We start from the raw sequence: 27,202 nt of genomic DNA on the forward strand, positions 1-27,202 counted from the left end.
TATCTACAAATTTTATTTGTTTCCTAATCCAGGGAAAATCTTGTTGCAAGGCAACGAACCTAAAACAGCCAAAAATTAGCTAAAAAGATTTAGATTCTGGTTCTGAATTGGCATTTTGTATAACATGGGTAAATACTTCTGGGCAGAATGGTTCAAAATCCTGTGACACCCATTTCTGATAACAATTGGAATGTGGGAATTGCCAATTTGTTGTACTCATCTACTATCCCATTGAAATGTCGGTATTTTTATAATAAAGGGACGCAGAGACTACCGACACACTTGGTTCGTTTAAAATTGCAACTAGCTACTTCTTTGAAAAAATAAAGTAAACATACAAGCACGTGAAAACAAATTAACATAACAATACAGAAGATGAACTGGCCAATCACATTAATAAGAAAACAATACTATAAAACATATATACAGCATCAACCAATCAAAGTGAGTCTTGAACTCCTGCAACTCATTTTGCTGCACGCACTCTCTTACTCTCCGAAAATTGTACGCCAATATTCAGTTTTGTCAACTCCGTGTCGTTGTGTCATAAAAATGACCTGAGGACAAAACACACCTTTTTTGTCAGAAACTTTGGGAGAAAGTTAAGGGGAAACCTTGTTTTTTGCAAGTGTCGCAGAAATAATAATGTGGGAAAAGGAACTCAAAGTTTTGATGCATTTTAAGATTTTTCAAAACAGTTCCAATCAATCAGTCAATCAATCAAAAAGTTCGTAACAATAAGATGGCCTTGGGCATAGAAAAAGCCTGGAAGAAGTAGCATTTTTAAAGAAAAAACAAACAGAAGACCCATCTTCCTGAAATGATTAAAATTTAATGATATCATCGTATAAGAAATCACAGTTGACAATTTAAAACATTCAGTTTTCACTTCACTGTTCTCGTTCAAATTAATTTTTCATACTATCATGAGATTTAAATGAAGAACGAAGAAAACCTAAAAAGTTAAGTTGATTTTGTACACAAACATCTACCCTAAAAGAATGGAAGGGAAGTATCTCAATCTAGATACAGGTAGCCAAAGCAAAGCCACATCTCGTAGAAGCACGGGTGGTAAAAGAATGGAGATGATGGTGGAGAAGCAAATTGAGGAGGTAATATTGTTGCTATGGAGAGACGTAAACAATGTGATGTAATTCGGTCATGCTAAATCTAATTGTAACAAAATGAAATTTTTATGTATTTCTGAATAATTTCTATGTTTTTAGTTGATGGGAAGTTTGGATCTGACGCCGCTTCAAGTAGAAGGTTTACGAACTTTTCTTATTTTAATCTTAATTATCCCTGTAGATGAAGTATTAAACTTTATTTTTTCTCCCCAATAACTTCCTTGTAGGCCGAACTTTTATTAAGTAGACGTCAACCCCTTAAAAATTTTTTTAATAAATAACCCAGATGTAAATAATGTATGCAACATTTTTTATCCAAAATTTTTAAAAAACAGTGTATGTTTTCGGTGTTAAGACCAACACCCCCAATACGCGTTAGGTGACCAAGCTTAAACAGCACATTCCAGTAATTTCCCATTTTTATCCCAAGATCTTTTTTAGATGAACGTCGAGGTCTATGTTAAGAGCCCTGTGAATGAAGTTGCTACTTCCCACGTAACGCATATAAACAAATTTGTCTTATTTGTAGAAGTTCAGACGTGTTTCGACCTTTTTGATTTGCACGGTAGTGGAGCTATCACTGGTATCGAGTTGCAAAAAGTTGCGCAGAGTGTGGGAAGAGAACTGACAGAAGAAGACGTAACTGAAATCATAGCAGAAGTAGACGAAAGCGGTACGTTAATTTTATTCCACCCATCACTCCCACAGAAATAGAATTGGTAAAACCTAAAATTACTGATTTAGCGCTCTGAGCACTTGAAAATATTTACTTTTTATCCTGGGATTTTTGAAGAAAAGTCAAGCATGCGAAGACACCGATAAATGTTTCTTGGGCTTCGCTTAAATAAATTTCTATAGAAAAAAAATTGTTTCTACAACCTCAGTATTGTTTTAAGCGCTTTTATATAAAACAAACAAAATTGCCCGTTTTGGTCCCTAAAGATAATTTTACCTTCACGTCGAGCAAACAACCGCGTCCCCAAGGCATATTCAATCGTTGTCGTACGTTTATACATATGTTTATAATGTTTTGCCGTCCGAATGTTGGAAAGGATGGAAGGTGCCCTGGGAACGAGGTTGCAGGACAAACATTCGCCAGTGGATGCTCAATCTACATTTACGGTATTCTTCATAGGAAATTGTTGCTATCTCCTTCCCAGAGCCTTTCCTCAACATTCGTAATTACTCGAGATCTTATCAGCAGAAAAGTAGTGTTCTGGGAACGAGGTTAAACAATTGCCTACTCTGTTCTTTCAAACTTTTTTCTAGGCAAAGGAGAGATTGATTTCATAGATTTCTTGACAGTTATGGGAAAAACAATGAAAGAACCACTGCAAGAGGCTGACATAGAATATGTGTTCAATACATTCGACCAAAATAACGACACTTTTATATCACCTGAAGATATGCATCTAACCTTTTTGACAATGGGTGTCGATCTCACGCGTGGGGAAGTGAATGCAATGTTCGAAGAGCATGACAAAGATAGGGACGGACTAATTGACTTTAATGGTAGGCGAGCCCTTATTCTCCTTTCTCTTCTTTGTCATCTTACACTTAACAAACTGTTAGTGTTAACGCGTATTTTTCGCAGGTAGCGGGAAGTAGGGAATTTTCCAGCACGACATTTTCGTGGCTTCAAAACAAGCGCTAATTTTAGGCGGAAATGGTATACTGGTAGCGCTTTCGGCTTGTAATTAAGGTTTCAGGTTTGTGTCCCTACTCCGGCGCACTTTAAATGTAGTTTGTCAGCCCATTTGGTGCCATCTAATCGCTAATCGGCTTGTGTGGCAGGTCAGCTAGTTAGAGCAACGCTATACGTATCTCTAATAATGATAATGGTAATGTAACATAGCTACAGTCGGAAGTGGAGGAAGAGGCAGCCAAGGACATGAAAACTTTCCTTCACTTACTTACTTACTAATTGTAAAACGGTGATCTTTTTTGCGACTGATAAAAAAAACAAAGACATACGAAAGATAGATTTATTTAAGTTTATGTTTTCTTATGAATCTTAAAGCACGAAAACACCTGATATTTTGCGGAACTTCATTTCGATAATTTGCGTGGGAAAAACGCGCTACTTCTAATTTTTTTAACAATAATATGACTCGCTTTTTTTTAGAATTTCAAGATATTGTTAAAGCTGTGCATGCTGGGTTGTCTTCCTGTCCTCCTGAGAGTACAAGTAGTGCGAATTTAAAGAGTTAAGTGTAGAAATGTAAATATAAAAACAAAATTTATGCAAAAAATAGTATCTTATTATCGTCATCTCCAAATAAGCGCTATTTCTCATTCTTCCAATAACCGCCTTTTCAGGGGGATTTTAAAATCGAACAGACAATGTTTTTTTTTGTTAAAAAATTTTGAATCTACTTTTAATGAGTTATTAGTCATCTTTTTTTTAATTTTCTGATACTCAAATCAAAGAAACTTTTTGGGTATTTTTGCAAAGTTTTGTCTTCCGAATCTTTCAAAAATTTCAAGTTTCACTCGAAACTTAAATAAATTTGCAGGATTTTTCAGGAAGAAAATCATATATTAAGGTGCGCAACATTGGTCACCTAATAAAATTTTTCATTTGCATCTGCTATTAATAGCTTAATCAATTTGCATGTGTGGAGGTGCTACCGCGCGCCCCTCCAGAAAGAAAAAGGTGGGTAAAGCGATAATGCTTCAAAAGAATGTATCCCCAAAAATAAAAATCTAATCTAATAACAACAGTATCTGTAAGAGCACATTACAGAAGTTGTTGCTTTGTTAATTTATGACGCAGCGTAAATGAAAATACAGAAGAGTCTCCATAACTCGAACGGCCAGGGGGAAAAGGAAACCGTTCGAGTTAAGGAGACGTTCGAGTAGTAGAGGTTTTCAAGTTTTTTCAAAATTTTTCCCTTATCTGCCTACCAGATGAACAAAAACAGTATATTAAGTACGTAGTCTTACTTATTGGGGGTTCTGGGTTGATGAAATACAAAAACAGAGCGTTTTAGTTGCTTTTTGCTCAAATTTTTGAAAAAAATCAGTTATAATTGATTGTTTACAAGTATCATCATAATCTCGTTTGATGTTTTTATTTAAGTCCTTTAGGGAAGCCAACATTTCTTCCCCAAATTTCGAGAAAACGCTTTGGAGCAGTTCCTTTTTCAAGCTCTTTGAGGGTATTGTATTTTATTTTACAGGACTTGTTATCGGCTCTAGTTCTTTTTGACCCTGCCACAGACGCCCTTGTCAGATTGCTATGAAATTCTGTTTTTGAAAGTTGGTTGTGAAAGCGTTGTCGTTCGAAACACAACAAAACATTCGAATCATGCATTCGAACAATATAAGGCCCACAACACACGTAAACATTAAAATATGAAAATGATAAAATTCGAGTTATGGAGTCAAAAACCTTCAAGGGACAAAATAATCTGTTCGACTTAAGGGAACATTCGAGTTATGGAGGTTCGAGTAGTAGAGGTTTTTTTATAAGAGTTTATTAGGAAACTTTCACAGTGCCAACGAATTCGTTCGAGTTAAGGAGACGTTCGAGTAATAGAGGTTCGAGTTATGGAGACTCTACTGTAAAAAATTTCTCAGCGAGGAATTCGAAATTGTAAAAACTATTAAAACTGAATCGCGAAAGTTTATTTCGATTAAATTTTTAATGTCGTAGACTCGTGTAAATATCCAAAAAGATTTGCGATTTTTTGTTTAAAACTAAAGACATAATTTTTAAACCATATAAAATAAATTTAAAAGTACCTTTAGGAAATAAATTTTTGCGGACTTATTTTTGCGATAAGAGCATTCTTCACGCAAATTGCGGAACTTATCTTTGCGATTGAAAAGCTGTTACAAAAAAGAATTAATGTTTTCGTTCGGAAGCCTTCTAGAAATGCCAGTTATACCCCAACATGACATAAAAATTAATTACGAATTAAAGTACACTTACATTGTCGTTTTTGCGATTATTTAATTTTTGGCTACTTTTCATCATCATCATCATTCTCGGCTTAACGTCCGTTTTCCATGCTAGCATGGGTTGGACGGGGTATATTAATGACCCTCTTCCAATCTGATCTAGACTGTGTTAGATCTAAACTCAACTTCCTCTCTATCAAGTCTGTCCTTATAACCTCCTGCCAAGTCTTTTGCAGAATTTAATTTTCAGAATTGCTCTTAAAAGTAAGCATCCAAACGAAATCATGCATACTTTCTACGCCTAAGAAACCTAGACCCTTCGCAAACAAGACGTAAGACAAATTATCAATATTGAAATGAAATGTCACTCTACATTATTAGGCATGTGCTGGCAGGACAGATTCACAAATGTAAAAGTTTTCATTGCATAAACTCAAAAATACGTGTCATACAGATGATTGTAGAGATTAAACTGGACCTGCTTGATCACATATGTGGAATGAAAGACTTGTGAAGCTAGTGATGCTTGGAATTGTTGACAGCAAAAACAAAGTTGGCAGACTAAGAGAAAATGGAGAGATTGATTGATTGGTCTAGAAGCTAGTTAAAGCAACACGCTGGCTACTTAAGGCCAGTCCTTTTTTAATTAAAGGTCATTTCCAATAACTCAAGTTATAAAGATTGTGGCATAATTTATTGACCACCATATCATTATATGAATAGTGAAACGCAAAATTCACCTTTTGTGAAAAATTTTGATGACGTCATATGCCATAAACGCACTTAACCTGCAGTTTTTTTTGAAGCGATTTCCCGCACCATTAAGGGGTCTTTAATTTCGCAGGAAGTAGCATAAAAGTAAGTCTTGGCATGAAGTCAATTTCAAATAATTGCTTTAGATTTACTAGAATGTGCGTTTTTGACATTTTGGCGATTTATATTAACTTACGACAGGGTTAACCTGTAAATAGACCATGCAAAACACGCTTTAACACCCTTTGTCGCAAAAATTGTGGTTGTTCAATGATGCGGAAAACCGCTTAAAAAAAGCGCAGGAAAAGCGTGAAGTAAAAATATTACTGAGCTAGCCATCCAAGAAAGAGAGAGTTAAAGTCTGACAAAAACCTTGAATTTAAAGGAAAGATTGTCAAAAAGTTGTTTATTGCTCCATTTCCAAATGAGTACCTGCTTTATGACTTTTTATTTCCATAAGCAAAGTTGAGATACGGTATATAGGTATATTAAAAGCAGTATCTACTTTGCCTTACATAAACAGCAGCATATTTTGAAGGAGGAAGGGGATAAGAGATACTATTTATTCACATTTTTCGTAGATGCTTTAGGCTAGGTAGGTAACTTTATAATGTTTAACAGAGCAGGCTGAAGTGTAAGGTGTGAAGTGATAAATGTGATTTGAACACAAAGAAAAAGGTTAGTTAGTTAAAATTTCTCGGAAAAATTGAATTCTGCGTTTTACTATTCATATAATGATATATTGGCCAATAAATTATGCCAGATTCTTTATAACTTGAGATATTGAAAATGACCCTCAAATAAAAAAGGACTGGCCTTAAGTAGCCCGAGCACACATTTGCACAGCATGGTAAATTAAGACAAAAAGAATCGTTGACACTTATGGGCAACATGCTGTCCAAGGAGATTAGGCCCAGATCCAAGCTCTTAAAAGTGCAATTTTGCAGAAGTTAATTTAGCAAGGCTGCAAGGATAAAACTCAGCAAAAATAAAGTTTTGTAAATAGTTCTTCCAATAAAAATTTCTTCTCTGTGGATGCTTTTTTGGGTTTCTTATAAAAAAACAAGAAAAAGAATGATGTACCTTAGTCATTTTAAAAACATTTTCATTTTACATAAACATGGTATTTCAGAATAATTATTTTTCATCAGTACTGTCAGCATCAATCAATGCGGAACGGTGTCCAATCTTTTCAAGTTCTTCAATCAAATCTCCACCTTGGTGCATTTGAAGTAAAATATCAAACCCACCAATAAATTCTCCATTGATGTAAATTTGAGGTATTGTTGGCCAATTCGAGAATTCTTTTACACGGCTTCTCAACACATCATCGTCGAGGACATTAAAAGTGTCAAAATCCTCACATCCATGCATTGATAAAATTTGAATAACGTACTTACTAAAGCCACACTGTGGAGCATCAGGTGTTCCCTTCATAAACACAACTATTTTATTTTTATTTATCACATCATTAAATTGGTCATCAGTCCAGTTTGTACTTGTTGAATATGAATTTTTAGATAGAGGAGCGCTGCTCAAATTCACTAATAATCGAGGTGCTAAACTTTTGCAGTCAGGTACAGATTTTCCTGCTAACCAAAGTATTCCTGGTTTTGCATATCGGCATGTTCGTGATATAATTTGTTTTAACATCCTAAAGTAAAACAAAAAATACATATTCCTTTTATTCGTAGTTTCTCATTAGATTGCTTCATTGTGTCTAGCAAATGAAATGAAAAAATGAAATATTTTATGATGCAAGTGTATATAAACTTCTGAATAAAAGCCTAACCATGTTGGTCATTTTATTTGCCCTCTCTTCACCTAGTTTTCCATAGCAAAAAAGTGATTAAAGGCCTTGAGGATGAAGATGATTGCTTACTAGCTATACTTGTGTGTGCTTCTTGTTTACATGGTCACACAATGAACTTACTAGAATCTTGTGTTATGTGCTTGATTTTATCCAGTGAGTTAACAAAACAAGCAGTTCGACATGTAGCTATAGTTACTTTTTCTTTTCTCCCACCTTATTGCACAGATTTTAATTGCAAGTAGTAGGACTCGCTAATATATTTAAAGAAGTTTGCAGCGCACACATACTGATAGATCAAAAGTCTTTTGTTTTGTGGCCCTCTTTTGCTGACACGCTGATACAATAAGAAGTAAAAATATTACTGAGCTAGCTATCCAAGAAAGAGAGAGTTAAAGTCTGACGAAAACCTTGAATTTAAAGGAAAGATTGTCAAAAAGTTGTTTATTGCCCGATTTCCAAATGAGTACCTGCTTTATGACTTTTTATTCCCATAAGCAAAGTTGAGATACGGCATATAGGTATATTAAAAGCAGTATCTACTTTGCCTTACATAAACAGCAGCATATTTTGGGAAAACTCTAATAACAAGTGCCAGGTTGGAGGGCCTATTTTGCTCGGCGACTAACTTAAGAAATTCGAGTAGCTGACATATGGAGGTCATTCTTGTCTCGATGATTCATGAGACGCGCGAAAACTGCGCACACGAGATTCGGTTTCTCTTGGTTTGCGTTATAATTTTTAATCTATGATCTATTATCATGGAAAAAGACCAAGCAAAGATTGATTCAACCGATTTTAAAAATAGGTGAATTCACTGTTTTTTTTATTTTATTTTTATCTCTGTTTATCGTGAAAAATAGTCATTTTTGATATACTCGTGTTGTAGAATATGATGGAGAATGACTATTTTCAAGTGACGAAGAAGATGATTCGTTCTTTAAATCTGATGCGATGTAAAGAAATATATTTTTTATTTTTGTGTTTATACATTATTAAAATTCTTCTACAGTAGCTATAATAGCGCGCATTTTATTTATTTATTATAGAGATGAAATTTTAAAAATACAAAAAAATCATGCGCAATCTCGTAAAAGAAAACTTGGTAAATCTATACAATAAATTAATTATTCATGATGTTTTAATTGCAATAATCCTTTTGTTAAAATAATAGTGGAGCAAAAACATAAAAGTAAATCTGACATGGAAGTGGAAAAAACCCAGAGATTGTAGAAAAAGCGCAAAGAAAACGTATTATTTTGCTAACAACTTTTACTTGTTTGCATTAGCTACGATTTGGTCACAAACTTAGAACAAGGTTTTCTTAATGACGTTTTAACATCATTTCATTGTCTTTACAAAAACGTGTATGTTATACCGTCGTAGACATTTCTTCTAATCAATGAAACTATACTGCTTTAGAAAGTTAGACAGAATGTGTCGACTCCTTACGAGAAGCTAAAGAAATAATTCAGCAACATGAAATAGAAACCGGAACATCGTATTCTAACTACTTTAAGGATGAATAACATAACATGAATACTGAACAGACAAACCGAAATAATATCTTCAATAATACTTTAAGGATGTAGCTTTCGGTGCAGACAGTAAGTTTTGACTAAATATTTAATAGAATATAGCTACATAAAATGTGATTTAAATTAAATTTTAATTTAAGCGTGGAAATAAGTTATCCAAATAAATTTTTGAATTAAAAGGAAAATGCATTTTGTTTGAAGACAAAAAATCTTCCATTTCTCAAATAATGTTCGACGGGATACCGTTTATAGTTGTTGGAACAAAAAGCCCATGGTACTGATAGGAACGCTTCTCACAAGAAAGAAAGAAAAGAAAATAAGCTAGAGCGAAAATTATCCTTCGAGATATTGTTTCCTTTCCAGATTACAAGGTGAAATAATATTTTTCCATTCAAGATTACCCGTAAATGCTATAGGATAACACCGTCCTAATATTATTTTATTGTTTATTTAGATAGACAAGTTAACTGAATGGAAGAAAAACTGCGCCAAAAAGTTGAAAAATGAATGGGCAGCTAATAAATCCCAAGTGAAGACCAACAGAGAAATTTGGATAAAAATATTAGATTGCCACGCAGACCATTTGTAAGGGGAGGTATTGTCAATATAATATAATGTAACGTATAAATACACTAAGGACGCTGTTGCAATTATATTAAACTTGAAATCGTTTCAGCGCGGTGGTATCAGTCAACAAATCGATTCAAGAATAATAACGAAAATTCACGAACTCGATGGTCAAGGAATAAGGCAAGTAAAAGAGATGGAAAGACACATAAAGATATATGTTCAAAACAAGTTGTTTTGTGATAAAATGGTTCCTTCACCAACAAACAGAACATTTTTTCCTACACGACGTGACATCACAAACCACATGTACATAAGCACAACAAAGTTACGTTTATCATAGATCGATCAAAATTTCTTATTGTAGAGGAGTTCATCGACAATGTGATAGATTGTAATACTGTAACTCCGCCTCAATCTCCACCTGTCATTAATTTGACCTCACCCCAGAAAACAGGAAAAACTGACGTTGTCCCGGGCCAGTTACTGAGTGAAAAAGAATTGTTGACTTTGCGTGAAATGGACAAAATTATCAACAACCATATGCTAACCGTGTGTTGTGGTATTTTTGGAAATGAAAGGATGGCGCAGTGTGACAAGTGCAAAAAATGGTTTCACGGAAAATGTGTGAAAACATACCAAACAGCGTTTTTAAGAAGTCCAACCAACAAGAATTGGTATTGCAAAATGTGTAAAAGTGTTTGTTGTAAATTTATCTTATCTCATAAGAAAAAAAAACAAAAACGAACGAAAGTGTTTTATTCCATTCCGCGTGGGTATTCAAGCCGTACGGGCATAGTTTGTTTAGATATTCGGAACAACTCGCGAAAACTCGTCCAAAATATTGTTTTTTATGAACCTCCGACCCGGCACTTGTTATTAGAGTTTTCCCATATTTTGAAGGAGGATGGGAATAAAAGATACTATTTATTCACATTTTTCGGAGATGCTTTAGGCTAGGTAGGTAACTTTATAATGTTTAACAGAGCAGGCTGAAGTGTAAGGTGTGAAGTGATAAATGTGATTTGAGCACAAAGAAAAAAGGTTAGCGTTTCGGGGTAAGTGCATGGGATGATAAATTTATGTCATATAGCTATAATTTCTTCACATACAGATAGAGATAGATAGATAGATGTGCATATTTTACATGGCTAGCCTCACAAATATCGAGGGATATACCCTGTCTATTATTTCCAGGAGGGGCCATGGCGTAGATGGAGAGTCCTAGAGTATTTAATGCTCATTTTGAGCTATACATACGCAGACCCAATTAGAGCCCGCGCTCTACTAGACAACTCCCGGCAACATCCAACGGCCCACACAGTGTGCCATCTTCCCAATTTCCCTCACATGGCTTAAGTGAACCCGGGGCTATGGTAACATTCACTCGCCCATGTTGAATCGCTGTCAAGAGGAATCGAACCCTGGTCTCCCGCACAGAGTACGAGAGCTATAACCACTAATCTAAGGCACCACAAACAGTCAAGTCTGAATGTAATCTACCGCGGACGCGAAACTCGCAAGAATAGTTACACAGGACAATAACATTGTGATAGCTTTTGTTTTTTTAAGAAAATAATTGCCTCGCTGATAAACAATGACCCCATACAATCGATTGTTTAAGCACAATAGGTTGCAAGATCAATTTTAGCAATCTATTTTGCGCTAACTCTTTTGAAATTTTTAATTGCAGTAATTAAATATAAAAGTTATCTCCACAAAGGATTGTGTGTGCCACGATTATCTTCCTGAGCTCCACGATTTTTTTAGCCAGTATAGTTTAATTTTTTTTCTTTTCAAAAAGTCTCATTAAAGTTAATTTGTTTGTTTCAGGTTTTATCAAGTTAAAAATGTTATTTTAAGTCGATATTTCTTCATGAGCGCATTGTTTTTTAACACGCAAATATAAACTCGCAAAACCCTTAAGGGATTTAATTATAACATAAGACAAACGACTGCTGTCCTCCATGCAAAGGTGTGATATTAGCGTATACACGGTAGATTACATTCAGACTGTACTGTATCAGCCAGTCAGGGAAAACTGCTAACTAAGAGTGTACTGTTAATTAGAAGAATCTTCAAATTAGGCGTAAGACGGAAGCTATCTTTAAAGTCCTACTTTGGAAAATCTTCCCCGCTGAAAATGGCAATAATTATGCTTGAAATAAACATTAATTAGGCCGTACTACACAAAAAAATGTTCGGTTAGTGTCTGCTCAGGTTGAAAATGTTACTTGTTCGGTCGGTCAGTCAATAAAAATATTGTAATTTTTTTTGAAAAATACTCTCTTTCTTTAAAAACTTTAAACTATAATCACTAAGGCTACCATCAAAAATATGTTGTGTTCGCATCCTAAAAGACCCCACAAAAATGAGTCGGTCGGGCGTTTTTTTCCCGGGATTTTCAGATCAAAGCAAGCAAGTTTGTTCCCAGGGCCCAGACAGTATAGCACCACTCGATATCGTTTGTAGACCATTTTTCGCCGCCCTGTAAACTGTCAGTAGCCACAGGAGTGCCCTAAAGGAATTAATTTTCACGAGTTTTTGTGAATTTTGCATAAATTAGTTCTGGAGTAAAAAAGTTTTCTTTTTGAAAAATATTTCGCGAATTTTTTTCCCGGTCTTTTTCCGACTTACCGGCTTGGGTTTTTATTACCAAAAGTGAGCCGGTCAGAGGACATGAACACAACATATTTTTGATGACTGCCTAAACTGTATGAGAGTGAACATTGTTTCACTGGGTCATATTGCTACCATTTTTAACATCCTTCAAATGCACATTCTAACTGAGTAGCTAAGTTCTCTTTCATTGAGCATATATTTGTGCATGTTTTTACACAGAGTTTTCTGCAGACATTACACATGGTGCAAAGATTGGCCTAAAGACAAGGCTTGGCTAAGATTGGAGCTAGAATTTTGAAAAGCGGAGTCAAAATTTTGCATTTTTTTCAATTTTAGGTAGGGTTGGTTGGACGACACTAACTGAACATTTTTTTGTGTGCCGTCTTATCATAATTAGTTCCATAAGACAAAGAGATATACCTATGATTGGTTTTTCTTGTTTTGTTTTGCCTCTGATTTATTGATTTCCAAAGTAATTGAGCAAACTCCATATCTAGTAATTTTTAGATCTTTAAATTTTCAGAATAGTCATAACTCGTCCAGAAATCAAAAAAATGTTTGTAGCTAGTAGCTATATGTTAATTTTTTTTATAAGGTTGATTACTCGCCTTTAATGTGCCTTGTTTAATTGATTCCACACACCATTTTAAAAATATTTCCGGTGGCTCTTGGCACTCATGGCCTGATGAAAGGTGGGTACTGGCTGTGGGGAGACAAGATTTTTTGTCGCTGTAGGTCTTCCGACTCTGATGTCAAAAATTTCAATCTGAAAATAGGGTTGGTCCATTGACTTTAACACCAAATATTTGGAAATTCTAAATTGGCTGTTAGATAGAAGGAAGTGGTACCTCATTTTATCGTTGCCTGCATCACAGAAGTACACTCAGGAAATTTTCATTTTTTATTATTTTGACTATGCACCTATAGGCCTCTCCTATTTGTGTTACCAAGCAAAACACTGTGTAGAGGTTATTTTAAAACACTGTATAACATCTGTGCTGTGGCACACAAATTAAAGAAGCATTACTTTGTTTTAAAATAGAACTTTTTCATGTGGTAGTAAATATACATGCAGACGGCCAACAGTAAACAGAGGTACTAGGTACTTTCAGCTTCAGGGGGAGGGGCAGGGGTAAAACAGTTAAAATGTAAATAAAGGTGATAAAAACTGACTCTATTATACCTAATTATTAGCAAACCCTAACTTTGCTGAAAATCATAATGGCAGATAGTGTACAGTCCAACATACTTAACGAAAACAGCAGTTATTTCTGGATCAGAGAAACTTTTCCCACACAATTTTACTTCAGAGTTACCGTAAAACAATCCCTCCCACTTGTTAAAAGTAAAGTAAGAGAAAGTTGGAGGAAAATATAGACAAAAAGATGTATCATTCCCATGGAAGTGTTTATTAGGATTACCTTATTAACTATTCCCTTTTTTCATTTCTTAACTTAATTCCATCCTTCTATTTTTGCCATTCTTCCCTTTATGAGCTAGTTTTCTTTCTTGTTTTACTCTAAAATTTAAAAAATAGCTGATGTAGCTTGAATTTTCCTGATTTAAGAATTATTGTTATTTTTGTCTAGTATGTCGGCCTTCTTCTTTCCAATAAAATAAACAACATGTTATAACGGATTGTCTGTACGAAACAACGTTGTCTGGAAAAAAAATTTATAATTTCTTTCTAATTTCATTATGTATTTTTATCTCAACAATCACGCTGTATGATAAATCAATTGCAGAAATTGGAAGCACATAGATGCATGTGCCTTTTTGATTTTTTTAATTTCTGAGTGGTCACCCGTCACTCTTAAAAAGTATGGAAGATAAAAAAACTAAATATTAAAACTAAATATGCACATTATCGGTACATGATAAGCAAGTTTCCTGGGCATGTCAGTGAGGAAATAAGCATGCTTTCTGGATATTTCTAGCAGAAAAGAAACTAATTCTTGGTCAGATATTTTTTGTTATACAGGGTGCACACACATATTTTAAGCAATACAAAGTTTTGGTACGGCTTATCCTTGCTTAGGTTCTGTATTTTCCAGGCTCAGCTATCATGTGTCACAACTTTACTTGTTTAGTTAAACTGATGTGCCAATTGAAATCAATCTTCTGCTTTAATCATGCTTGTTGTGGTATGAAACTTAAATGATACAAGTTATTCAATTTGTTACATCCCAGATGTAATTCATTCTAAAACTTTCACAGTTGTTCACCAACTGTGACATCAAAAATCTGTCTTGATGAACTAGATATGGTCGTTATAAATTCTGCCTATAATGGCCACAACCAGTATTTATGGTTCCCTTAAGTGCCCATTATAGACAGGTTTGACTGTATGTGTATAATTTAGAAAAGAACATAAGAACATGGTGGATCAATTTGTATAAATTATGGCAAACTTAGAGACATGGTTGGCTGAAGAAAATTCCATCATCCAAAAACCAGATAATGAGAAGCAAGCGTATCTTTATGAATGGTTGGAACGATTAATTGAACATCTGAATAATGGAAAAGCAACTAATGTATGTCAAATTTTAAATATTTAAACTTAAAGTATTTAAGCTGCTCTGGTGTATACAGGTATAAGTTTAAGTTCCACTCTTAATAACAAAAATGAAAAATGACAGACAAGTTGTGTAAGTCATTTGTATCTTTTTTTGTGTTGAACTTACAAATTTTAAAAATTATGCAGCTAGTAGTTACAAGTTAAAAATCCGTTTTGTAATACACTTTTTATTTTCCTACTACTAAAAATATTTTTCACAAAATAAAAACTATTAAACTGAAGTATTTCATAATGATGTTCTTTAAGGGTATGGTATACCTTTTTTATAACGAGGAATCAATTTTTATTAGCCATTTAAGAAACAATTAATTTTCCAATGATGAAACTATTGATTTGTTTTTCAAACTGGAAAGTCGACTTTGTTCAAGTAACTTACTTGTATTTCCTCTAATCATTCTTTGACCCCTTTAAAGTGAAAAGAAGGAGTTATGAGTGATTTTTATTATCTTGAGCATAATTTTTCGAAAATAATTTAAAAAAATATTAATCATATAAACGATAATTGTCTATTCTCTTTTTTCAAAAAAATACATTTTTTGAGAAAAAGAATTGCTTATGGCAGTCGACATCCGTTGCAAACATCTTGGTTTGATCAGTCATGTCATTTTAAATAATAAAATTTAAAAAGTTGTCCTTTTGATTATTTATTTACTCAGAAGTGTGGAAGTAACACCCTTATCATCAGTGTGCTTGAAAATGTGATAATAAAAAAGTATTTAAAAGTTTTTTTCGTAGTGTTCTGTTTTTTATTTACCATTTACTATTACATTTTAAAGGGGCACCCCAGTGAAAAAAAAATATTTGAAAAAAAATGTTATTTTAATAAGACAATACATAAATATGTCAGAATAAACCTTTTACAATCGTTAAACATCTTTATTTATACCTTTATTGGGTCTGTGAACATCTTCAATTTTGAATAAATTTGCAAGGCCGCGTAAAGTCAAGAGGACTAGGTCCGAATAAGTAAGCATACGTCACGTCGTGCAGAAAGTCCGTAAGCTCAGCAGCACACCTTCTAAAAGTTTGTTTACTTACTGTTTACATTGTTTTTTGATAAGATGTCTTGTAATAATGACGAAGATTATAACTTAGAAAACATAGAATCGGATAATTCTTTTAATGAAAAAGGTGTACATCAGGTTGGTGTACATCAGGGTTCTGTACTTAGTCCTTTGTTGTTTATTCTAGTCTTAGAAGCGCTGTCGATGGAGTTCAGAACAGGTTTTCCATGGGAGTTATTGTATGCAGATGATTTGGTTCTCATAGCAGAGTCGATGGAAGAATTAGTTGAAAAGTTTGAGAAGTGGAAGAAAGGACTAGAAGAGAAAGGGCTGAAGGTAAACACAGCAAAGTCTAAAGTCATGATAAGTAGCATTGCAGCCAAGTGTGACCTTGTAGTTGGAAAGTGGCCTTGTGGAGTTTGCAGGAAAGGGGTTGGTAGTAACTCAATTTTTTGTCAGACTTGCAAGCATTGGGTACATAAGAAGTGCAGTAGTATTAGTGGAAGGTTAAGAGCTGGCATACAGTTTGTATGCAAGCGTTGCAAAGGTGAGATTATAGAGAATGAAGTATTTCCAGCTTTAATGATGTACAACAGTGGCTCGTTAGAGATAGTTAAGAACTTCTGTTACTTAGGTGATATGTTGGGCAGTGAAGGGGGTGTTGGAAGAAGTGTTACTTGCAGGATAGGTTCTGCTTGGAAAAAGTTTAGAGAGTTACTTCCTTTATTGACTAGCAGAGTCCTGTCAATTGAGGTAAAAGGTAGGTTGTACGAGGCCTGTGTAAGAAGTGTTATGTTGTACGGTAGTGAGACATGGGCAGTGAAGCAGGAAGATCTTGACCGTTTAGAAAGGAATGATATGAGAATGGTTAGGTGGATGTGTAATGCCAGTCTGAGAGACAGAAAGAGTTCAGATGAGCTAAGAAGCAGGCTAAGTCTCCGTAGAATTAAAGATGTTATCCAGATAAGAAGATTGAATTGGCTGGGGCACTTGGAAAGAATGGAGGAGGATAATTGGGTAAGAAAGTGTAGAGACTTGATAGTTCCTAGGGCAAAGCCCAGAGGCAGACCGAGAAAGACTTGGCAGGAGGTTATAAGGACAGACTTGATAGAGAGGAAGTTGAGTTTAGATCTAACACAGTCTAGATCAGATTGGAAGAGGGTCATTAATATACACCGTCCAACCCATGCTAGCATGGAAAACAGACGTTAAGCCGAGAATGATGATGATGATGATGAAAAAGACTTGACAAAGCTACAGCCACGCGACTTCGAACCTCTTGTGTCTCACAAGGGAGAAATTAATAATGATGCAAAGTGACAAGGTGTCTTTTACTGACTCAAAGTAACGCTCTTAGGAAAATATTTTCTTTTTAAAGAAATAAAAAATATATTTAATCGCTTTTTTTAACATTCTTTTCGTTAAAAAACTTTATCATTTGCTTCAGTAAAAAAACTTTCTTACTTTACAAGCCAATTTTTTTTTATTTCACAATTCACCAATATTTTCCCTCCACACGCGCTTATTTGCGCACAAATGCAAACAAATTTTATGTAACATTGAAATTTTCGCCGTGATGGAGGACCATTCAAATGCGTGATCGAAAGATCAAATAATGTTCAGGTCGTGATAAGTTGGTAAAACGGGGGTATTAATAATGTATAAATAAAAATCATTCTTATGATTATGGTAGGTCATAAATGCGTTGCAGATGCTACTGACTTATAAGTAGTTGTTTTGACAAAGCTGTTTTAGAAACTGCATTATCAGCATTACATGCAGCCTTAAACAGTTACAAAGATTGAAGAAAATGGGTACATTTACCCCCTGAAAATATTCGGCATGTCCTTCCATCAAAAAAGTTTCTTTTTTGAAAAACAAAGAATAGAAACTTGAGCGCTACGAAAGATACATGTGTAACTAGAAAACTTTTTTTGTCTGTGTTTGTATTGGAAATTGGATAATGTTCTTTTATTTAATATAAAAATGTACAAAATGTTATTTGGTTGTGTTCTGTGGATATAAGTACAAATAATGAAATGAGAAGAATTGAGAAACTTTGATCGCGTTCACTAGATGAAATGGCATTTTTACTAAGTGGCAATATTTTAATATGGAATTTTATTTTTTGGAGATCTCTTTTAAAAGAACTATCTGTGAAGTACGCTAACCAAATATAAAAACTTTGATCGCTTGGTAGATCACCTGCACAATGATTTTGTTTAGCCATTTTTGAGTTCTTTCTTTTTCACAGACGGAATTCTGTGAAAACTAACTTCTTTACACTTCTCTAATCGATTGGTACATCGAAACGCATAGCAACTAACCATTTTTTAAAGATTTAACGTAAATTACATACAAAAAGCGATTTAATGTAAGCTATAGGTCTTAACATAAACGTTCTCTGCACTCGCCTAAACTTTCTGCAAGATGTGATGTCATTATTTATAATCGGGTCCAGTCCTAAATGAAATCGCGCCTGTCTGTTTTTTTATGAGAAAAAAATGAATATGCGAAGGCTTGTACAACAATTTTAAATAAGAAAAACAAGTAAAGTAAGTTTTTTTTGATTTCTTATGCTTTTCTGAGTACGTATATAACAAAAAAGAAAAAAGTGATTTTTACTGGAGTTTCCCTTTAAATCACTTTTACATTACAATGGGAGGTCCTGCAAGAAATAGAGCTACTGTGCCAAGCCAGCAAGTATCTCAAAATGAGTTTTTGTCTGCCAAAAATAAACCATTCTCTAAATATCACATCCCAAAGACGATTGTTTGAGTTAAAAAAGCATTTTTTAAAAAGTGAAATAGATCAAAAACTGAACTCAAAATTTTGGATTTAAAAACTTCACTTATACACTCAACAATATGGTACTTGCCACATTATATAAAATTAATTTATTCTTGTCATAATAATTGTTACAGACTTATAAACTTTTTTTAAAAATACAGTGACGAAAATTTCTCCTTTACATGATCCAAGAAAATTTGAACATTGAGAAATTCTCTATGGTTATATGAAGAGATTAATCTCTCATAGAAGAAAAATAAAATTATATCTATACTGCTATCTTACTATCTTTAGGAAAGTAATTATTCAGATCTTTAAATTAAAAAACTAAAACTGTTGTGACAATTTCACAAAATAGAATTAGTAAAAATAAATTTGTGACTCCTATTCGGACAGAGTCAAGGATAATTTTATGAAACAATGCATTTTGTTTCAAAAACTAACATTATTATCAAAAAAACATTTTAGAAAAAATTGCACTGAAGGGTGTAGAACCCTTATCCACAAAAAAGATATTTTTCAAAGCAAGATTTTTACACAGCTGGAACAAAATTTAAGTTTAGACTTTGTAAATAAACAAATCTTGAATTTTATGGTATTTAAAAGTTCGAGATTTTGAGATATAAATTTTACGAAATTTGAGGTTTAAGGCTGATTATGTAAAAGTGGAAATAGTATGGTTTTTAAAGATTTTAGTTTTATGACCAAATTAATAATTATGATGTTCTTCAACATTTTAGGTAGAAATCAAGAAGATACAGCCAAAAATTGTTGCAACGTTGCATAAAATTCTGGAAATAAATTGCAGTCCCGCTACCCAACAGCAACTAGCATTATGTTTTGCAGCCATATTTAATGCGGGAACAACACTTGGTCTATTTGACAGTGTTAACAAATGTGTTGATATCATTAAGAGTCGTGATGATTCACCAAATAATCAGTCAATAAAACTGTAAGTCATGTGATATGTGCACGAATTGTTGATTTGACTATTGTGAGGCAGAAAATATTTTTTAGGTGTATATATCTAATCTTAGGTTTTCCGTGCATATTGAGTTTGCACTCTTGTTTGCACTCTTAAAAAATTATTTTGGGCGTTGGTAGCACCTGTGCAAGCACTACAAGAGACTTTCTTCACTTTTGGTCTTAGCATTGTGGATAACTTTAGAAATGGTGAATATAGGAAGATTTTATTATAAAAGAGACAAAAATATTGTGCTTTGTTGTTTTAAAAGAATTATTTAAAATCAGGCCTTGCCATGAGTAAATAACCTCCCGAGCAATTAATTTTTGCGTGAGAGTGTCCACGCGAGCAATTTTGCTTGCCATATTTTTGCTAAAATAACTTTACATTTAGTCTCACAGGGCATCTTTTTCAGGAGAGGCGTTCACCTTGGCACTCACCTAAATCGTTTCAGGCCTAGCTCATTTCGAACTTTCGTCGGTTAAAACGTCCAATAGATTTCCGTCTTAGTCGGACACTTTTAGATCTCAGAATTACTGAATAGTCCTGGTCATTTAAATCCACGAGCAAGCCTATTCATAGCCAACCTGACCATCCTAGGTAATTCACCGACTCCTGACTTAGTTAAAAAACTACGTAGACATAAATCTCTTTTGCCTGGTCCCTTCATCGTTGGTAATCAGGTCTTACACAAGAAATCCAGCCATGCGGTTTTTAACTAATGCGGAGGTAAACGCCGACGGAGCACGGATGACGCAAGTCTGCAAAACTGCATTTACAGGCGGAACAGACAAGTTATCATGGATTCGCTATACCAGTAGACACTCGATCATCGTGTTTGGGGTTCACGATTTAAAACGTCCCCCACTTTTCTACTGCAAAATGAATGTGCAACAAAGATTATTAACCTTAATGCCCGTATCGCATGCGTTTTATAAAATGGCGAATGAACTGTTGCACGATGGGTTGAAAATAATCACACCAAATAGCCTTTCAGTTTTACTTAAAAGACCAATCAATTCTTGAGAAAAACGTGTACACTTATCTTAAAATGTTAATATTTACGCGAGAAATAGAATGCTCGGGTAACGAGAATTTATGCGGGCGCGAGCAGTTGCTTGCGACTCATGGCAAGGCCTGAAAATGGTGAAAAACAATATTTGTGTTTTTCTGGAACATCAACAAAAGGAAAGAAAAAATATTTCAACCATGCTATATTCTTGCTTGGCATATGTATATGAAAATTCTAATAAAAATACATGCCTTTTCTTGTGTAAAACAAGATTAAAATGTTGATTTATAATACTCCAATTCATTTTTAGGTCTGCTATTTGTTGTATGGGAGGAATATATAAAAAACTTGGACGAATGGTATTTTTTATTTTTTTTATTTCAATAAAGTTTTGTGTTGATAAGTTACCATGTAATATAAGTATTTTTCATTGTTTTTCTTCTCTTCAGGTTGGTACACTGTTCGATATTGGTTTGCAAAGTTTAACAAAAATTTTGTACAAGTCCGAGGTAAAGACTTTATAAAATTGTTGACATGAGATAGGTATGTATAAGAAAAGTTTATTAATGATTATTACGTTGTTTTTTTTTCATCTTTCTATTTCCAGTCTCAAGCAAAATGTGAGATTCTATTGTGCTTTCAAAAGATGTTGTTTGGACTGGGCAATGCTGCATCATCCGGATATAAAGATATTTATAAAGCTTGCAAAGCCTGTCTTGTTGATAAATCCATGTCAGTTAGGTGGGCAGCAGCCAAAGTAAGTTATGAAAGTAGTGAGGTCTCTGGTTTCAATTCTTTCTGAACTTACTAACATATGATATGTGTTTTGTATAGTTACTTCACAATTTCATATTTCATGCTTGCATTGTGAAGAAATTATGTCAGCAACAAAAAATAGAAAATAGAAGTTTGTAATATCCTAGGACGAGAGAAATGCCTCTTTTTTATATGCTTCTTTTTTATATTGATTGATAAAATTTCTGTCTTTAGTGTGCTTTGGAGTTATCAAAACATGCCAATTTTCTATGTACAACAGACTTGGAGACAATGGTGTCGACATGTTTAAAAGCTTTAGAGGGCTCAAATTATGATGTCAGAGTCCAAGTGGCTCAGTTGCTTGGTATTTTAATGGCTGGGTCACAGAAAGTTGTACCTAATGCAAATAAAAATACAAAAAAGATCTCAATTGAGGATGTATTTGGACTTATGGCTTCAGCCTTTTTAAAAGGTAAGAAAGTGTTCATTTTTTATTTAAGTCAAGTTAAGGAAGGCTCTTCTGAACAGGTTAGTGAATGTATAATATTGCATTTATAAATGACTTATAATGGACACTTAATCTTGGGTGGACTTTTGTCCAAGAAGAGTGATTATCAAAATTTCTTTTGCTGACCTAAGGGCTTATTAGATGAGCAACCAAGTCAACACATTATGGTCTGTATTTTATTACACATTCTGTGCACAAGTGAATTATATCGTCTGACGCAAACTTCACGTAACAGTGATCAGTGGCTTATTTTGTGTACTTAGGTGTTTTTTATTTTTTTTAAGGTGGTATTGGTTTCTTAAAAAGCGGAGGAATCATCGAGTCAGGTTTAAACCGAGAAATACGTGTGGGTGTAACACAGGTAAATGTGGAGACTAACATATTGATACTAAGAAATTAGTAATTACAAAAAATTTTCATTCTAATTATCTTTTTTTAACATATGTTGTCGTTTTTCAAATTCACATGGTTTAAAATCTACAATTTCAACACCCCTAACAGACTGCAAAATTAGAAAATAAAGATAAAGTAATAAAAATAAAAATGGTCATGCTAAAAGACCCTTTTGTCAGCTAAAACATGTTTTAAGGGAAATTGCAAGATCAAAACCTTAGATTTGTTTAAAAGGCATGGGTAACTTCCATGTAAAAAACAGCATAGCTGATAAAACACAAATATCAATCTTAAATGAACACTATTTCATTAGTAGCTATTTTCTTTATAAATGGCAATAACATTGAGGATAATAATAAATTTGTTAATTGATTATTTCCTCACCTTTCATTTGATATCTGCAACGAATTGTATCTATTCCAGCATTTTGATTTTGTATAAAGATATGTTTAAATCTGTATAAATAAATCAGTAATTACATGAAAACTGTAGAATAACTAAATAAATTTTGGTTATAACATGACACATTTTAAATTGCAAAACCAGATGAAATGTTCATTGATGAATATTTACTAAAACAAAAAAGGAATGAGGCTGGTGTTTTAGGTTTTTTACTTTCAAGTTAAACATGGTAAAACACAATTACTTTTTTGTTACTTGTAAAACCAGGTATAATGGTCTGATATTATAAAGTTTAATTAATTTTTCCTTGTAGGCATATGTGGTTTTCTTTCATGAAATGGGAACAAAATGGGTTTCAAAATATCTTGCTGGTGTTATTATTCACATTCTGGAACTTGCTGCAAGTCAAAAAGCAACAGCCACTCATATAGATGCTGTATACTCTCGAAAATGCGTCTCCTTTATTCTACATTCTGTGTTCCATGGGATGCTACCTGAGCGTTCACAAGTACATGCTGTGAAAGAGTTGTGTAAAGTGATCACGAAACAAATGAATAATATCCATCAGATAGTGTCATCCGAAAACAATTCTGATTCTGCATTTAACATTGATGTGATTAGTACTCAACATGTTCTTGTTTGTGCTTTAGCAGAAATCAGTAATTTAGTATTAGCATTGACATCATCAGTTAAAGCAATTATGAATGACACCATTGTGGAGGCTGTGTTCTCAACATTAATCCATCCAGTACCAGCGGTATGGCTTTCTGCTGCATGGTGTATCCGGTCGTGCACAATCGCGATTTCATCAAACATGACGAATTTGATAGATGTATGTATGAACAAGATGAAAATATTGAGGTCGTCAGCAGAAGCAGTGACTGGTTATGGTTATACATTAGCAGCAATAATCGGTGGCTTGTATAAATGTCCATTGGGTTTGCCTTTTGCTAAAGCTAAAGTAAGTTTCTTTTTTATGCAAAGTTGTTTGTTTATGTGCTCTTTATATACAATGATTTTGTGCTTTTAGACTTTATTTTCTTTAACAATGGACCTTTTACAAAATGGAGGAAAAAATGGCAAACTTGCATTGTGCAAAGTTCAAACTGGGTGGGTCCTGCTTGGTGCTTTGTGTACTTTAGGTTAGTGTTTATGTAAAAATGTTGTGTCCAACCAATGTGAAAGAACTTTTATGAAAATGTTGTGCAAATTACTCCAGGTAACCGAACTGGCCAATAATTTGTAAATTCAAAAATGGATTTTAAAACCTAAGTATCAACATAAAAGATTCCAAAGAAAGACAGCTTTTTTTACTGAAGGATACTTCATTCTGAAAGAATACTTCATTCTGAGCAATCATCTTCTATAAAATTTAAATTTAGGACCATCATTTATCAAAAGCTGTATTCCAGACATGCTGCAAATATGGTCATCGGTTTTTCCTGCTAGTAACAAGGATGTTGATGCAGAGCAAAGCCGAGGCAACCTAAAAACATGGCAACTGACATTAGAAAACCGTGCTGGTGCTTTATGCTGTACATTATTTTTACTTTTACACTTATAACTAAAAAATTCCATATGGCTGAACTTTTAACCTGTTAAAATTTTATATTTTAGCAATGGCAGGTTTCGTCACGCATTGTAAACAGCTTTTGGTGCCAGATGTTGTCAGAAAAATGATGTTACCTGTTGAAGCTGCACTTGTATTCTTTCAGAAGTACTTGCTATTCACTTACTGTAGTTTTAGTATATTCGTGCTGCGTCTATTATGCATTTTGGTTTGTATTTTAGGCTTCAAAATTTGGTGAAAACCCATGGACCTCAACTTCAACCTTCTGTTGCCATGTTTAAATCTCGATTGTATCATCTTTTGTCTAAATTGCAACAGCCAAGATTGTTTGAGGGTAAGACCTTTGTACATATTCATATTATTTTTCATTTTTAAACATTGCAATAATGTTTATACGTTATAGGTATGTTTTTTAACATTTCTCTTTATTGAAGTCTAGGTGCCCAATCCCTTTCCAATTGCTGTTTAGGTTTTTTCACTCCATTGCTCAGGGACCTGGTAACTGTTTTTACACTGGCCAATCAAAAAGGGTCCACAATGACGTCATTACTTCAGTCGTTGTGTCATAAAGATGATAGCCTTTTATTGGGTTCTTGGCTTCAAGAAACAGACCATAAAGACGTAGAAGAACAGGTGAAATTAAATCTTTTTCTTTGTAGCTTGTTGTTGGATACAAAATAGCATTGTGGTCAGTAAACTTAGAAAGTTCTTGAATTGAAATCTTCTTCACACTGGAACTAATTGTTTTTCCAAACAGATTAAGTTTTTGTACTCAACTCGGTTAAAGTTTAGATTCTTGATATTCTACCTGCAACATTTTATTTTCAACTGAAAAATTCATGGAGATTTATAATGCTAATCAGCTTGGACAAAATTTTACGGTGTTGCTGTCACCTATTTATGTAAGAGTTAAAAGGCTTTAAAAACCCCTAGGATATTAATACATTTTAAGAATTAGGCTCAGGCCATGTAAAATACTTTAAATTTCTCAACTCGATAGTTCACTAAAGGACCATTTTGGTATTTTATTTTGCGTGATAAAAAACTTTATCCATTCACTAAGACATCAATTTTAGGTTAACAACTAAATAAAAAGTGTCAAATAAATTTTCTAGCAAAAAATTCCATAAAAAAGGTGCCACATTCTTTATTATTTTATGGTAATCCATTGAAATACATAAGAGATTCCAAATCAGAATATTCGCAATAGGAATTCAATATTTGTTCCAATTTTTTGTGGTCAAAATTTTTTTGGCCCTGAATATAATGAATTTCAGTGGAAACAGGTAAAAAGTGATAGGTTGAAGAAGAACCGACTATTTAGTCTTTCAATTTACATCGGCATTTGGCAATTCCTGAAATGAATGCCAACGTATTAAAAAAATTCTGACGTGGTTTTTCTTTAACTTGGTGTGTAACTTGAACTAAAAATAGTTTTTTTCTCATTTTCTCCATAAGTTAAACATTTGTCTGTGCATGGGAGAGTGCGATCGCAAAACAAAATGTAGATTGCGAAAGTGATAAAGAAATTTGGCAACGTGAAGCAGCCAAATGACATGCTACGTGAGCAATGTTTTGCTGACATGAAATAAACTGAAATAAAAAGGCTACTATTAAAATCGCAGTGTATGGTTATGAAAACAAAAATGTTTCTTTTAGCTTCAGTTAAACAGTGCATCAGGTTCAGGTGCATTGGAACACGATTCAGCTTGTGTGTATGCTGCATGCAAGGTAAAACAATATCATTTAACTGTTTCACACAGTGATTTAACTTACTCTACTTTTTATCATGTTTGATTTTTAGAATATGAAATTTCCTGGACCTCTACCACTTGGTGTTGCAGTCATTGATAATGCAATTGTTTTGTTTGGTCATATTTTCCCCTTCGTGACAAATAAACATCGCTCACAATTAATGAGCCATTTCAATGAATGCATTGTCAAGAATAAAGGAAGTCGACAACAAGCGATACAAACAAATATTTTCACAGCTTTCTTAGCTGCACTCAAGGTGAGCCTATTTTCAGGCTAATGATACAACATATTGATAGATATGATCCATTGTTAACCTTCATGACTTTGCAGCCTATAGCTGGCCAACTTTTGTAAAAAGGACCTTGGTCTGGCCTCTCTTACATCTGACTTGCATTATAACATAAGGTCTAGGCTAGGTTGCAATCATTTTATTGCTAAATTTATTTTAGGATTCTCCTTTTTTTACTGGTAACCACAAATTCTGTAGATATACCATGAATGCTCTTTTTAGTACCTTCTTTTAAATGAACACTCCTTTCAATTAAGCATCCCCTGTTACCCCCTTTAATTAAGCACCTGGTGTAATCTAATTAAATATTTAATCACAAAAGGGAGATATTATTTCCGTTTATAAGGAGGTACTTACTTATCGCGCATTTAAAGTAATTTAATTTTGCGGTTTTAGAACTTAGCTGAGAACAAATCTGTTTTTGGAGAAGAGAGTGTACGATCCCATGCAAACATTTTGGTGCAGGATGCATTAGCGAACACAGATAATATCTTGCGTTGTGCTGCTGGCGAAGCTCTGGGGAGAATGGCACAAGTGATGAACGATCCAGAATTTGTAGCAGCCACAGCTCAAGCAAGTTTTGAGAAATGTCAGAAAACTCCTGATGCTGTCATCAGAACTGGCCATGCTCTCGCTTTAGGCTGTTTGCATAGATATGTTGGCGGTATGGGGTCTGGACACCACTTGGTTAACAGCGTATCCATATTAATTGCGCTAGCAAAAGATGCATCGTCAACTCTTGTGCAAGTACGTGTTTTATTAAATTAATCTTGACAAAAATTGATCATATATCGCTTGCTATATACTTGCATTTTGATCGTAAATAACATAACCAGCTAACTGTTAGTTGAAAAATAC

The 27,202-nt window shown here is 33.9% G+C and overlaps 3 protein-coding genes across 5 annotated transcripts in view; 2 read left to right on the forward strand and 1 right to left on the reverse strand.

Moving 5' to 3' along the window:
* Positions 1-98: 98 nt before the first annotated feature.
* Positions 99-3,403, forward strand: LOC130656452 (uncharacterized). The gene is made up of 5 exons (XM_057459307.1): positions 99-1,112; positions 1,227-1,266; positions 1,657-1,800; positions 2,397-2,639; positions 3,253-3,403. Exons 1-5 carry the CDS (start codon positions 1,002-1,004, stop codon positions 3,336-3,338), a joined length of 624 nt encoding a protein of 207 aa, XP_057315290.1. The 5' UTR covers positions 99-1,001; the 3' UTR covers positions 3,339-3,403.
* A 3,455-nt stretch (positions 3,404-6,858) lies between these two features.
* On the reverse strand, positions 6,859-7,463 carry LOC130656977 (glutaredoxin-related protein 5, mitochondrial-like). Its single transcript, XM_057459926.1, has one exon. It carries the CDS (start codon positions 7,461-7,463, stop codon positions 6,924-6,926), a length of 540 nt encoding a protein of 179 aa, XP_057315909.1. The 3' UTR covers positions 6,859-6,923.
* A 3,122-nt stretch (positions 7,464-10,585) lies between these two features.
* Positions 10,586-27,202, forward strand: part of LOC130656978 (HEAT repeat-containing protein 5B-like) — a 31,658-nt gene continuing 15,041 nt past the window's right edge. Inside the window, exons 1-17 of one of the 3 annotated variants that reach the window (XM_057459929.1) lie at positions 10,586-10,661; positions 14,686-14,857; positions 19,436-19,647; positions 20,982-21,030; positions 21,121-21,180; positions 21,279-21,428; positions 21,662-21,899; positions 22,220-22,296; positions 23,044-23,691; positions 23,761-23,872; positions 24,113-24,265; positions 24,348-24,447; positions 24,522-24,634; positions 24,770-24,933; positions 25,960-26,031; positions 26,105-26,311; positions 26,741-27,091. In XM_057459929.1, coding sequence (XP_057315912.1) covers positions 14,726-14,857; positions 19,436-19,647; positions 20,982-21,030; positions 21,121-21,180; positions 21,279-21,428; positions 21,662-21,899; positions 22,220-22,296; positions 23,044-23,691; positions 23,761-23,872; positions 24,113-24,265; positions 24,348-24,447; positions 24,522-24,634; positions 24,770-24,933; positions 25,960-26,031; positions 26,105-26,311; positions 26,741-27,091 — 2,838 coding nt within the window. In that variant the 5' untranslated portion in view covers positions 10,586-10,661; positions 14,686-14,725. Of the gene's footprint in view, positions 10,662-10,696; positions 10,760-14,685; positions 14,858-19,435; positions 19,648-20,981; positions 21,181-21,278; positions 21,429-21,661; positions 21,900-22,219; positions 22,297-23,043; positions 23,692-23,760; positions 23,873-24,112; positions 24,266-24,347; positions 24,448-24,521; positions 24,635-24,769; positions 24,934-25,959; positions 26,032-26,104; positions 26,312-26,740; positions 27,092-27,202 lie in introns of those variants that run through there. The other 2 variants (XM_057459927.1, XM_057459928.1) reach the window with 2 other exon arrangements.

Source organism: Hydractinia symbiolongicarpus, chromosome 9 (genome assembly GCF_029227915.1).
Source record: "Hydractinia symbiolongicarpus strain clone_291-10 chromosome 9, HSymV2.1, whole genome shotgun sequence".
NCBI lineage: Eukaryota > Metazoa > Cnidaria > Hydrozoa > Anthoathecata > Hydractiniidae > Hydractinia > Hydractinia symbiolongicarpus.

What these genes read in the sequence shown, in the direction of transcription:
- LOC130656452 (XM_057459307.1), top strand. Translation starts at nt 1,002, where the DNA reads ATGGAAGGGAAGTATCTCAATCTAGATACAGGTAGCCAAAGCAAAGCC. An exon ending in TGGAGAAGCAAATTGAGGAG is followed by an intron (nt 1,113 to 1,226) that starts GTAATATTGTTG and finishes CTATGTTTTTAG; the next exon opens with TTGATGGGAAGTTTGGATCT. An exon ending in CGGACTAATTGACTTTAATG is followed by an intron (nt 2,640 to 3,252) that starts GTAGGCGAGCCC and finishes GCTTTTTTTTAG; the next exon opens with AATTTCAAGATATTGTTAAA.
- LOC130656977 (XM_057459926.1), bottom strand. Translation starts at nt 7,463, where the DNA reads ATGTATTTTTTGTTTTACTTTAGGATGTTAAAACAAATTATATCACGA.